This window comes from Gopherus evgoodei, chromosome 6 (genome assembly GCF_007399415.2).
Source record: "Gopherus evgoodei ecotype Sinaloan lineage chromosome 6, rGopEvg1_v1.p, whole genome shotgun sequence".
NCBI classification, from domain to species: Eukaryota; Metazoa; Chordata; order Testudines; family Testudinidae; genus Gopherus; species Gopherus evgoodei.
In genome coordinates, this window is record NC_044327.1 from 76,107,137 (window position 1) to 76,120,888 (window position 13,752).

At 36.9% G+C, this 13,752-nt stretch overlaps 2 protein-coding genes across 4 annotated transcripts in view; one reads left to right on the forward strand and one right to left on the reverse strand.

Annotated features, from left to right (window-relative positions):
* Positions 1 to 9,516, forward strand: part of MCTP1 (multiple C2 and transmembrane domain containing 1) — a 548,019-nt gene extending 538,503 nt beyond the window's left edge. The window contains exon 22 of the transcript XR_004001078.1: positions 9,434 to 9,516. The gene's annotated coding sequence lies outside the window, so the exon portion shown is untranslated. The remainder of the gene's footprint in view (positions 1 to 9,433) is intronic.
* The window catches only part of SLF1 (SMC5-SMC6 complex localization factor 1), a 75,798-nt gene that overhangs the window by 32,632 nt on the left and 29,414 nt on the right, over positions 1 to 13,752 (reverse strand). For all 3 annotated transcript variants that reach the window (XM_030567940.1, XM_030567939.1, XM_030567941.1), the window contains 6 exons: positions 12,652 to 12,783; positions 10,842 to 10,895; positions 9,470 to 9,628; positions 7,981 to 8,147; positions 4,688 to 4,825; positions 3,749 to 3,914 (listed from right to left, as the gene is read on the reverse strand). In XM_030567940.1, the coding sequence (XP_030423800.1) occupies positions 3,749 to 3,914; positions 4,688 to 4,825; positions 7,981 to 8,147; positions 9,470 to 9,628; positions 10,842 to 10,895; positions 12,652 to 12,783 (816 nt within the window). The remainder of the gene's footprint in view (positions 1 to 3,748; positions 3,915 to 4,687; positions 4,826 to 7,980; positions 8,148 to 9,469; positions 9,629 to 10,841; positions 10,896 to 12,651; positions 12,784 to 13,752) is intronic.

Genomic DNA, 13,752 nt, shown 5'->3' on the forward strand with positions numbered 1-13,752 from the left:
GAGAAGTTGTTTTAGTTGTATTTCCCTCTCTCTTCTTGTTCGGGGCTTGAACACTGTGCAGATATTGGACTTGTCAGCCTGACGGCCCTCCCTTAGACACCTAAGGCAGGATTGTGGGGATCGCCTGTGGCATGGGCTTGTTTCAAGAACTGCAGAGTTTGAAGCCCTGGGATGGCGTGACCCAGAGCCCCGCAAGGCAGCCGTTGAAAGGCAAAACTGCCCTCAACTACTGAACTATACTGAACACTACAGTAACACTTCACATTAAGATAACTATCAACAATTAACTAACAAAGGTAACTACTAAGAAAAAGCTAGGGATTAGTGGAGCACTTGAGAAACAAGAGACCACTGTTCCAACAACTGTCAAGGGCGCTAAGAAGGAACTGAAGTGGGGCCGAGCCGGTAGGGTCTTATATAAAACGCCATATTGGCACCACTCCAGGGAGCTCCCCAGCCGGCCCGATGGATAGCTGCTAGGAAAAAGTTTCCGACACCTGTGCACGTGGCACGTGCGCACACCTAACTGGAATTGATATGAGTAATCACTCAAAGTAGAACAGGGAGTAATGGTCTCAAGTTGCACTGAGGGAGGTTTAGGTTGGATATTAGGAAAAAAAAACTTTCACTAGGAGGTTGGTGAAGCACTGGAATGGGTTACCTAGGGAGGTGGTGGAATCCCCTTCCTTAGATGTTTTTAAGGGCAGGCTTGACAAAGTCCTGGCTGGGATGATTTAGTTGGGGATTGGTCCTGCTTTGGGGATTGGTCCTGCTTTGAGCAGGGAGTTGGACTAGATGACCTCCTGAGGTCCCTTCCAACCCTGATATTCTATGATTCTATGAAATATTTTCTTTGATTTTGTAGAGTTTAACTATGATTGCTTACTTCATATATCTATAAACTGGTTATTAATAACAACCAGACAGTTCTCACCAATCCTCCCCACACCCAAGTTTATGGAGAGAAGGGGAATTCTGCTCCCTATTTGCTAAGCTCAATGCTACAGAAACACTACAAATTTTCCTTCCGCATTTCTAAAACAAAGAAATTGAAAAGAGAGGCACAGCTAGCTATGTACCGATGGGGAGGATGTGCTCCTGTGGGTATTTCTTTTGAACTGATCTTTTCATTTATCTGGACAAAGTTTGGTACCCATGTTTTGCAGATAATAGCTCAAAACTGAAAGCACAGAAAGGGATAATAGTGAGCTTTGCACATATCAAGGAGCAAGTTATTCATACAAGATTAACAACAAAACATTTTTTCTAGATCTTTGTCAGGGTTCCTTCCCTACTCTGAACTTTAGGGTACAGATGTGGGGACCCACATGAAAGACCCCCAAGCTTATTTACCAGCTTAGGTTAACAGTAAAATGCCACCACCAAGTGTGTTGCAATCTTAGGGGAGAGCCACTTGGAACTCTGCCTTCCCCCAAATATTTCCCAAGTCCCTAACCCCCTCTTTCCTGGGCAGAATTGAGACTAATTCCTCCCCCCCCAGTCCTTACACCCCTTTTCCTGGGTAGGCTTAAGAGTATACCCTCACCAGTTAGTCCTGGTGAATACAGATCCAAAACCCTTGAATCTTCAAACAATGAAAAATCAATCAGGTTCTTAAAAGAAGGATTTTATTAAAAGGTCAAGTTTATCTCTGTAAAATCAGGATGGAAGTAACTTTACAGGGTAATCAGATTCAAAGAGCCCAGAGGAACCCTCTCTAGCCTTAGTTTCAAAGTTACAGCAAAACAGGGATAAACCTCCCTCTAGCAAAGGAACATTTACAAGTTGAGAAAACAAAGATAAAACTAACACACCTTGCCTGGCTGTTACTTACAAGTTTGAAATATGAGAGACTTGTGCAGAAAGATTTGGAGAACATAGATTAATGTCTGATCCCTCTTAGTCCCAAGAGCGAACACCACCAAAACAAAGAGCACAAACAAAAGCCCCTCCCCATGATTTGAAAGTATCTTTTCTCCTTATTGGTCCTTTGGGTCAGGTGTCAGCCAGGTTACCTGAGCTTCTTAACCCTTTACAGGTAAAAGGATTTTGGTGCCTCTGGCCAGGAGGGATTTTATAGAATTGTATACAGGAGGGTTGTTACCCTTATGAGAATTTTATTTTTGTTAAAAATGTAAAGCAAAGAAATTAAATACACAGCTAAGGAATGAGGACTATTTAAAAAAAAACAAAGCAAAACATCACAAGACGGTAGCTTGTCAGGGAACAACATAATATAGCGGCATTTTAAGACCAGATTTCACATCTGCTGGGATGTTGTACAATGTAGTGTATAAAATGAAAGTTGAATAGCAATGGGAACCTTATTTTTTTGGAAAAGGATAACTGATACTTTAGGTTTAAGTCTATTGCAGACTTCTGTGTATGTTTGATACTACAGTTCAGTCTTGTCAAAAGTTTTCTGTTTCTTTTTAATCCATACACCTTATACTGTAGTTTACTTGTCTACAAGTGAATATTGTACTTACGGAAGAAACAATACAATTCGCAACACTGTATAGTTTAAAAAGTTGGAACTTTTGAACAGAGGAAAGGGCACGATTGAAGAAAAGAAAGTAGGTACCTACATTTAAGCTCCAGAATTTACACTTAGGAACCTGAAAGAATGGTTTGATTTTCAAGTAGTATTGATTCCCACTGAAAGTCAACTGGACAATTGCTTTCTTGGTGCTCAGAAAAAAACATCATGCCACTTGTTTAAGCTGGTAATATGGATTTAGAAACCTAAATCTAGGCACTTAAATATATGTATGTTTATGTATATATCTTGACCATGGATAAAGACAATACTTTATTTCTGCATGTCTTGTTTTGCCATCTCTCAAAAACAGTAGGTGGACTGGCTAGAATTAAAGTACCCTGAGCAAAGCTTTTAATGTGTTTAAACGTCTCTGCCTTCTTCACACTCTACAAAACAATCAGGTAGTACATTGGAAATGTTTTTCTTTCCTTGTGATAGTGCTGAAAAGATGTGTTGCCTATGTATTCTATACCTCCATAATAAATTTTTAAAGAACGGTAATGAGTTTGTACTTTTGTATGGGAACTGAATAGTCAAAGACACTTCAGAAAGGCTTTAGCAAGGGTAGGGGCAGGGGTGGTATAGAGGACAGTCAGTTTCAGTTCAGGTCATAGTCCTGCTGGCCAGCATGCCATGGATCAGCAGTTATGTTGTCTTCCATTCTCTTTGGAAGAAAAAGAACTAGAGAAGGCACCAAAGGAAATTCAAGGGATTGGAAAGAAAACTGGTGAGTTCATAGAAAAAGTTTCAGGTTAAAAAAGGTCTATAAAACAACAAAACCCCATTTGTTTCATTAATTCTATCCTTCAGACAATTTTTACTGAATACAATTTTTTCTAAAAAGTACTTTTCATTGTAAAATAAGATAATTACCTCATTGGTTACAGTTTATTTGATAAGGCGTCCTAAACTTATGTCCCTACTGACTGTAGCAACACCTGCTGGAATATGAACATCTGAATGCAACCAGAAAACTATTCATGACTCCATTACATTTCCTCTTTACAGATCAATACATGAGAACCTTATAGAGCAGTTCATTTCCTTTTGTGGAGCAAAAGTCAGCATGCTTCACAACAAAGGACAGATGTAACAAGCAGCTTTGGTACTTGAACGTAGTTTCTCAGAAAGGAGTGAAGAAATAAATGCTTTTAAAAAAAATACGTTGACCATTACTTTTTTTAATAGAAAATGAATGTTACTCACATCATTTGTTTTGAATTTTTCTCTATAGGAATGTATGACCCAATCTACCAGAATATTTATATATTTGGTAAAAAGCAGAGAGGTTTCACTTCCCAACCAAAAGGTCTTCAGAAGAACTGTCTGTGGCATAACTTGCAGAAGCTGTGAATTGGCCCCTTCACATAATCTATACAAAAGAAAAAGAAAAAGTGAACAAAACCTAAAGCTTTATGCCAATTTGATTACTATAGTTACTAGACAGATAACACATCTCCTGTCAAAACATACAAAGATTTGGTAATTTTTAAGCACAGAAAGCTCATACGCTATTTTTTATGAGTAATATATGTGAAATAATGACAGCCAAAGTGAAAGAACTCAGATGTTGTGTTAATATTATATAAATATAATTACAGTTGGAACAAAAGGAAATTTTTTACTTTATAAGGCAATCATACATACATCTATTCATTTACATTGATTAGGGAAGATGAGAGATAATACAAGTGCTTACAGATTAAAAAAAAGACAACAACATGTATGTTGTATGTTCAAGGTTTTTCATATTAAGTATTTGTGAGACAATGAAAAAAAATCTAAGAACTGCAAAGCTAAAAACTCACCTCCTTATGAAACAAAATTAAACACCCATCCACACATGTAACATAGTGGGAAAATAATATGTAAAAAATTAGAAGTCTCCATACTAACATCCAGCCAGAATATTCTTTTAACATAATGAAAGCTAGTTATAAACAGGCAAAGCAATGAGAGATTTCAGAGGAAACATTTAGCAAGTGCATGGCCAAATTCTACTTTCAAACCTCTATGAGGACAGCATCGCATTTCAGAGACAGCGAGCATAGTAAAGACAGGGTACAATTCCACTGTAGATAGAGAAATAGTTTGAATTTTTTTAAACGGAAGAAGAAAGTACAAGTATTCTCCCATAAAACTTACCTTCTGGTTAAAGCCTGTACTTCAGCTTTCACTAAATTAAAGAAAAACTTGAGTAACGTTTTGTGAACCACCCTCTGTTCATTTTTTTTTTCTGAAACAGAGACTGCATGACAAAAGCTTTTGCAGTAAAGGCAAGATCTGAAAAATAAAGTACCAGAAATTCTTTAAGTTTCAAATGATCTACTGACTAATCAATGCACGAGGCAATTCTGACATTTCAGTTGCAAATTTATTTAATTTATATAAATTTAAATATTTTAAATTTGCAACAACATACTTGTGAGGTTTTGTAAATGCAATCAAATCAGCATTTAAGAAATAATCATAATTAATAAAATGACAAAACAGTGACCCCATTACCGGTGTCACACTTGAACATGAAAGTGAGAATAACTGAAGGATTCTTTAACTTGGTCAAAACTTGGCTCAGGATGAAACTTGGTATATACAATATAAATTTAGGAGGGACTCTCTCTATATCCAGATTAAAAACAAAAATGAAGAATGTTCATTATTTGCGTACAAAAGTTGAACTTCACCAGTGTACACAGGGCCAATGCAAGGCACTACTCATGTCAGTTCTATTCTGAAGACTTAAGTAGAATTTAAGTAATGCGTAAGCCTTGTGCTGGCCCAGTGCACAGAATGAGCTCTACCCAAATTAATTTGTACTTAAAGGACATTAACTTATGTTTCTTATATATCGTAAGTAAATGTATATTTTCATACCAATACCACTAATGATTTAAGGTCAGATTTTCAGCAATATTTAAAATATATATTCTGCAATGAACATGCCAGTAATTAGGTGTTTGATGTCATGTATTATTTTGGGGAAAAAAAAAGTTTTAATTAAAAGGTGCATGTTATAGTGTGAGGTAAATGATTGTTGCATTTAGCACATTTCCTTGTACACTGGAGGAGGAAGGGAATTCCCTGTGGAGGGGCAGAGTTCTTGTGTTTAGTAGAACATTTATAAAAAGGCTTTAATTCCAAAAGATTTCCTAGCACTTTGGAAACTACAACATGCGCCTGTAAACCTTTACTCACATGAGTAAGAGTTTCTATGATTAGATCCTATTTGCATATCATTTTAGCCACACCTTGATGAAACATCATAATTTAACAACATGATAAACTGTTTTAAGAGCAAGAGCAGAACATCTTTTCTAGTTTACATTTTTGGAGGAATTTGACATTGGCAGAGTAAGTACCCTTGATATATCCAGCACTGACTCATTTTGTATTTTTCTACAATTAATTCTTCTGCCAAAGGTCTGAAGAGCTCTATCAACAATTATATCCCCAAATCTCAGATATTTTTTAGCATCTGAACATTAATGGGTTTATTTCTTGTTTTTTTTTAATTAAAACTTTATTAGCTTAAGCTTCCTACATTGAATTGTATAAGTCACCTATTATCCCAATGTCCTAGGTCTGTTGATGTCATTATGAGTTTGAGTGCCTTCCTTCCCTGTTCAGGATGGTTTGACAATAAGCCTTCTGAGAACAGTGCTTTGCAAAGCATTCCTATACAAAATTACATAGATTCAATTTTTTTCCTCTTCAGTCACCCTGGAAACGTTACTACTGGCCATGACCGAGTGGCTGTCTCAAGCCCTGCACATAACATATGGCTTTTACATTCAAGGAATAGCCTCCTCTTCTTCATCCACCCACAAAAAAAAAAAAATAATAAAAATAAAAATTCACATATGAATCTCTTTTCTACCCATCATCAGAATAATCATTTAGTTCTCAACTATTTTCTCTCTCTGTACTTGAAAGTATGGTGTATCAGCTTTGAAATGCTAGTATTAAGTTATGTGACTGAGAGGTGGGAAAACATGAACACATCAAAGACTCCCTACAGAACCAGTGCCTCGGTGTGCTATGAAGTTAAGGCACCAGCACCCGGCAGTTCAAGCTCTTATGGCTTGCCACAGTGACTTGGTTCCCGACCCCAGGCCTGCTGCAGAGTCCCGGTCTACCTATGCATAACCTTTCCAACTCAAGTCTGCAATACAACCCCACTATACCTCTGTCCCCCACACTGCTATTCACCCTCCTGGTAGCTCCCCACACAGTGCACTAGGAAGGTAAGAAGGCTATGAATATACAACATTCATGTCTTCCCTGCAAACCTCTGGAAGAGGTTTCCACACTACCCATTTGTAGCCTTGGTGGATGGGTTGTGTGTTTGACTGTGATGTAGAGGAACTCGGTATGTGCATTATGACTGGCTATATGTTAGGAAGTATAATGGAGTTTGCTGGGGAGAGAAGAAGAAGTCAGTATGCATTTGGATAGCATGATGACTGGCTATTAAGACAAATGATAAAAGCTGCCTTGGACTGGTGATTTCATTGAACTTTAGTAATGGAGGAATGTGCATTTTAATGACTTTCCTTGTAAGTGAATGGAGTTTGTATGTGAGTGTAACAACAGTTTATACTTACAATTGTTTCAGAATATGAAATGATGTATTTAAAAACAAAAAAACAACCCTATATGCATTTCTATACTGATCAACATTGCCATATTAAAGTACTTCAATGTTAAACTAGAGAAGATATCACACAGTGATGAACTGAGGTGCAGTCACTCCTTCCAGAAATGGAATTAATCAGTTTCTGTTCATGAAAGTCAGAAACCTGAAATTCTCCTTCTATCAGATGGAATCATCCAAAAGGAAGCTGTCCTGAGTCTTGTGTTTGTATAGTGGTTAATTAGGACCAATGCACAAGTCTGCAAATTTCATGCTTAAAATCAAAAGACAACATGAAACTGCATATTTGACAAAATAAGATTTATACTGTTTTATTTGCAGCAAAATAGATATACAAAACCCAGTAGTAATATACATTGATCTAGACTGTCAAAAGCCACACAATATACAAATAATTATGCTCGAACATTTAATATAGAAATGCAAAGAAGGGGAGAAACAAGAAATGTATGATGTTTTTCCCCCTCTATAGTGACAGCCATTTTCAGTGAACTCAGATTAATTGAAATTTATAACAACAGTTCTGAAATGTACAAATGCTATTCTAGGTATAGAAAACCTTCACTTATAATGAACTAAATACAGTACAATGAAAAAATGACTTCCATATAATAAGGCTTCCCTTTATTTGTAAAATCTATAATTTTTAACTAAGGAGACCTTTTTATGAAGAAGTGTGATATTAATTATTTTCGCTTAGCTAAGCTGTTAGAGAGAGAGAAGCCCCCAAAACAAGAGAACATACAAAAACAAACCAAAAAACCCCTTTCCAACTGCTTCTTACCTCACAAGCATCTCTAGCAGAGACCATGTTCCTTTCATGCAAATAGGACACTGAAGAAATTCCAGATAATATCTTAACATGGAAGGAGACTTCCAAGGAGGATCAAGTTGAAGAAGAATGTACAAGATGTGAAAAAATTTAGCAGAGAATACTGTGTCTGTATTTCCCTGTTTTAAAAATAAAATAAATATTGGTTCTGTACTGGCCAAAGACTTAATAGTGAAGAACTTTTGTGTTAGTCATACTCATCCTAAACTCAAACTCATCCAAAACTCAAAATCACTGATGACAAATGTTAGCTTAATATTGTGTGGGAAACTGAGGGGCAGGAATACAAGAGGCAAAATATTGTAATTTGCACAGAAAAGGAAAAAAATAAGGATATCTTGAACCAAAAATGGTCTTCAGCTCCGATATTAACTCATTTATGCCAGTGAAGTTCATTCTTACAGGGTTGGGAATGATGCAGTGTAAGTCTGCATGCAGTTGCTTTGTATACACCCTCCTGCTCATTGCCTTGCCTGCAACTACCAATTCAGACCCGTGTGTGTGCGCAAGTCACTCTCATTTTGCAGAATCACAATACCAAAACGGTGCAAGTTACACTATTTGCTTAATCCTGTTCCTGACCAATTTACAATTCATTCCAATTCTGATCTGTTTCCTATGCATTATCTTTATTCTATTCAGAGGGACCAAGATTTCTATTGCTACCAACCAAAGTGACTTGCATTTCGTTTGATAAAGATAATTTATGGTTTGACTTAAGAGTTAATAAATACATATGATTTTGTCATTGTCTAGACAAGAATTTTTTAAGTGGGCTCAATATCTATGGCTTACTTATGCAAAATTACAGAAGATCCTGCTGTTTCTCAAAGTACTAGAACGCTTCAACCTCACTGCTTACTCTTCTTTTCTGTAACTGTTTTTACATTTATAAGGACAGCATTTAACAGTAAGATGGGTACTACATTAATAGGGCTAATGAAAAATACTATTTGGTTTCCGATTATTTTCAGTTATTTAAATAAATTGTACTGGAGAAAAAATTGAGAGAGAGTGCAAGTGCACACTCAAGCATTTCACTTTTATCCATGGATGTTCCCTATGGTCTTCGAGTGGTTATCCTAATATATACTATAGTCTCAGTTGATACAAACATGTAACTTGCTATAATTTGTTACCTGCATACATATAGATAGTATAGTCCTAAATGGGGTAATATTGACAGTATGAAAAAGATAATATTTATTTGCTCAATCTGAATGAATAATTTTGTCTTGCAGGTATGCTGGGATTTTACTGTTTCAACAATATATTGACAGTATGTTCTGGTGAAGTAGTGGTTAAGGGACCATTGGTTAAAGAAATTATGGATGAAGACACTCTTTTTTTAAATATACCATTGGTATCTGACTAAGACCAATGTTTTTTACATTCCCTCCCCCAGGTTAATACTGCGAAAGACCAAGCCTTTAGTTCTCACCTGTAGCATATGTTCTAGAAGAGAATGAAGAAGCTGCACAGGAGGGATGAAGTATTTTTGAGTAGCAGCAAGTTCTGTGATTACATCAGTAAAGAAATGTCCTTCTACTAGTCCTTCAAGTATACACAATATACCTCTGGAGAGGTCAATATTTTTAACCTGGAATGGCAAATATTTGTGAAAAACTACACAGAATGTCTCAATAAAAGATTTATAAACATAGTTTTATCTTAAAAGAAAAATGAGAACCAACTAAGAGTTCAGTCCCTTTAGATACTGAAAGGAAATCTTTATGAATCTTTATACAAAATTTCTTTAGCCAAAAGGTATGTATATACTTTTGTTCATCATATAACAAAGTAAAAAATTGTTTTAAGATATAGAAAACAACAGTTCTAATTTAAAGTAATTACTAATTTATAGTGCGATCCACTGATATGCTGAATATCTTCTGCAAGGGCCTCACTGCTCCTAACTCGTACTGATTTGAACTCCCACTAAAAGCACTCAGTACTTTCCAGGATATGCTTATCATCTCAGAAGTTAGAGTCATAATATATTATTATTTAAGCCCCACCAATTTAACTGTACTTACTCTCTAAGGTCTCATCTACACTGGCACTGACATGTAGGGTCTGTATAGTTACATGCTGCACTGAAGTGCAGGCAGTTTCCACACAGCAGTATGTAGCTACAAGTGGCAGTGAAAGGAGGGGAAAGCAGTGGGAAATAAATGGAACCCTTCCCCACCGCAAGGAACTGCTCCAGCAGCAGGATGCTATACTGCTAAAAACAGTAGGGCAGATGGAGGAGGTACTGCTTGGGCATATAGACAGTTATGTAAGGTATATACCCTCAGGTTCTGGTGTGTTTTTATTTGCCTAAGTAGTGTCTCACTGTCTACACTTTATTTATACCTGTGCTCGGGGTGTACAGAATCTATGTCTACACTTACAGCAGCAGGTACAGTAGTCTAAGGGTATATATTGTAGGAAATCTTTGCTCTGTTGGGTGTGCCTTCTGAGAGCTTGGTAGAAAACTTCCACAGAATAGTATCAGAGGGGTAGCCATCTTAGTCTGGATCTGTAAAAGCAGCAAAGCAAAGAGTCCTGTAGTACCTTATAGACTAACAGACGTTAGGTGCCACAAGACTCTTTGCTGCCACGGGGTGCCTCACATAATCACTCCCACAATGGAAACCACAGTGATGTCCAATGCCTGCAACTGTCAAGTTCCTTTCTTGGAGAGGTGAAAAATCATCAACTGAAAAAACCTGTTCCAAAAACCAGATCCCTTATCGGGGAAGATGATTGGATAAGTACTGAACAATTATAACTTACACCTTCAGAAATCAAGAATTACAGGTACTTACCTCTGTACCACATCCACTCAGTTGGTCTATTTGAGTAGGCTTCTGCTTCACCGTCTATAAAACAGAAGTGAATCAGGGGCATAAATGAAAACCCTTAGATTAGATACTGACAAAATGCTATGTTTAATGACCAGAAAACATACATCAGTGTTAAAAAAATTATTTAACCAGTGGTTAAAAAATAAATGCAAATTTAACATGGAGATCTAGTTAGTTCTCATTTTATAGAAATAGAAGGTATACTTCTTATGAAACTTTTAACAAGAGTAGACTTCAACAAGAGGTGTCCTGAGTCGCCAACAATCTGGGCAATTTCATTTTTCAAATCTAAATTGTCCTGCAATTTGAATTAATGCATTATTCTTGACTTTTTGTTTTAAACTGTTGCTATGTGAAGACAGGGTCAGTTTAAGATATTTAATTTGCACTTAAGCATACTCTTGATTTTCTTTTCTGTTTTTCCAATGGTGAGATATTGTATGTACACTAGTGTTTATTCTGTAAAGTGCTTTGGGAGCCTATGAAATAAAAGGAACTAAATATAAATGTAAAATCATTTTTACATCCAGCTAGGGACCACCACTATGGTTCTATTAATGAACATTAGCAAAACTGCACCTTTAAAAAAAAAAAAAAAAAAAAAAAAAAGGCAAAAAACAAAAAAAAGCATGCCCCCTGAGAATGCCAGCCTTCAATAATCCCCTTGGGCACATACCCATCGTTGTGCACAAACCTTTAGCAAATGACCTTCTCCCAACAAAACTAGCCATCCACCAAACATCCACAACTACTAGCATTTGGGGGGGGGGGAGGAGGGAAGAGGGAGGGAGAGGAAGAAATAATCTGGTAAAGATGTGTGTAAGAGGAAGGAAAAGATGGGGCAGAGGTAAGGTTACAGTGAATGGTCTGATGTATGGTAGTTGTGGTTTTGATAAATCATGTGCCTGTGAGTAGAAGAGCATTGGATATTTACTATTGGAAGGTTAACTTTTTATTCTTTGCTTTTGTGGGTATGGCAACACTAAATTGAAAATATACTTTTACTGCATAATAATAAAACAAGTATTAATATATACCATGGACCTGCTCCTGAAGAGACACAGATTCATAAGACTACAAATGTGTGTTTGCTGTATTAGGGCTCACATAAGAACTACTAAATAACAGTATTATGGTGGGAATATATACTGTATTGATTCAAAACAATTAATTGTTCATTTTTCTAAATATGAAATAATACCCTCACTTCCTAATGCACTTCATGATTAAATCTGTGATATTATTAAAATGGTAGGATGCATTAAGTTTTATTTTCCTTAATATACATTCCACATAGCAATAAGAATTTTTCATAATGCTCAGCAAAATGTTGCTGGTTCAGGGATTTCTTTGGTTTTGAGACGAACATGTAAACATAAATATAGCTATTTAAAGGCCAGTCATAGAAAGACTAAAGGCCAATCCACTGTTTTGTGAGACAGTTAAAAATCAAAATGAAACAAAATGACCAATCAGTTATCTGTGGTATTACCACTGATATTTCATCTAGTCCATTTTTTCATTAGAGACATATTAAACAATCACCTCATAATAGAATGAATCTTAGTTTGGTATAAGATAGCATTGCACTAAGTACTGTATACAATTTTTAAACTTTACAAATTACTATATATTGTTACAATTGCTGCAGAGGTTAAGACATCTAATGTTATCTTTGTTGCATTTGTGTTTGAAGGGCAAATATATCTAGGGAGAATTTTATTACATTTTTACAATTAAAAGTTTATGCATAGCCCTGTTTTTTTCTTACCTGAGTAAAATACATATGCTTTATTAATGCATTTTTCATTGCAACAAGTTGCATGTCAGATGTATCTCTGGCTTCTTGTTCGGCTAAAAGATGGTTCATTTGGTTATCTTCAGTAATATTTTGTATTTCATTCTGTGAAGGTCAAAAGATTTAAAACTTGCATATATAGAGACAGCTGTCTAAAAATTACTTGCACCTTTTTTCTCCTCTTTAAATATTTTTGCATATATTTTTTATAAAGTTTATAAAATTATTTTGGACTAAAGTAGGGTGTGAAATTAAAAGATAAGTATTCCTGATTAATTCTGTGTGGATGGACGCTCTTACTTTGAATTAGCTTAATCCAGGGGGTAAGGCACTCTTATTCCAAAGTAAGAGTGTTCACACACTGAGGGCTTGTCTACATCAGAAAGTTGCAGCGCTGGTGAGGGAGTTACAGCGCTGCAACTTTGAAGGTGTACACATCTGCAGGGCACCACCAGCGCTGCAACTCCGTTTGCAGCGCTGGCCGTACTCCCGTTTTGTCTCGGGTGTAGAGGATCCAGCGCTGGTGATCCAGCGCTGGTAATCCAATGTAGACACTTACCAGCGCTTTTCTTGACCTCCGTGGAAGGAGGAAGCCTCTGGTAATCAAGCTGGTCTCCTTTCCCGGTTTGCTCTCTCGTTCCCGGAACCCCGAGCAAGCAGGTCTCCTTCCCTGCGGTTTGCTGGGTGGCTCCGGGAACGCGAGAGCAAACCGCGGCGAAGCTGGTCTCCTTTCCCGGTTTGCTCTCGCGTTCCCGGAACCCCCCTTGAAGCCGCCCAACAGCGCTGCAGTGTGGCCACATCTAACACCACTTGCAGCGCTGGTTGCTGTAAGTGTGGCCACTCTGCAGCGCTGGCCCTATACAGCTGTACTAATACAGCTGTAACAACCAGCGCTGCAAAATTTTAGATGTAGACATGGCCTGAGTTACTACAGAATAACAATTACTGATTAACTCCTTTTCTAGAGAAGCCCCAATTCCATAAAGGGCAATAAAATATAATCAGATGTCAATTCCTTCCAGTGGCTGACTAGCAGTGATGAAGCTCAACTGGCAACCTACAGTTTAAAGGTTC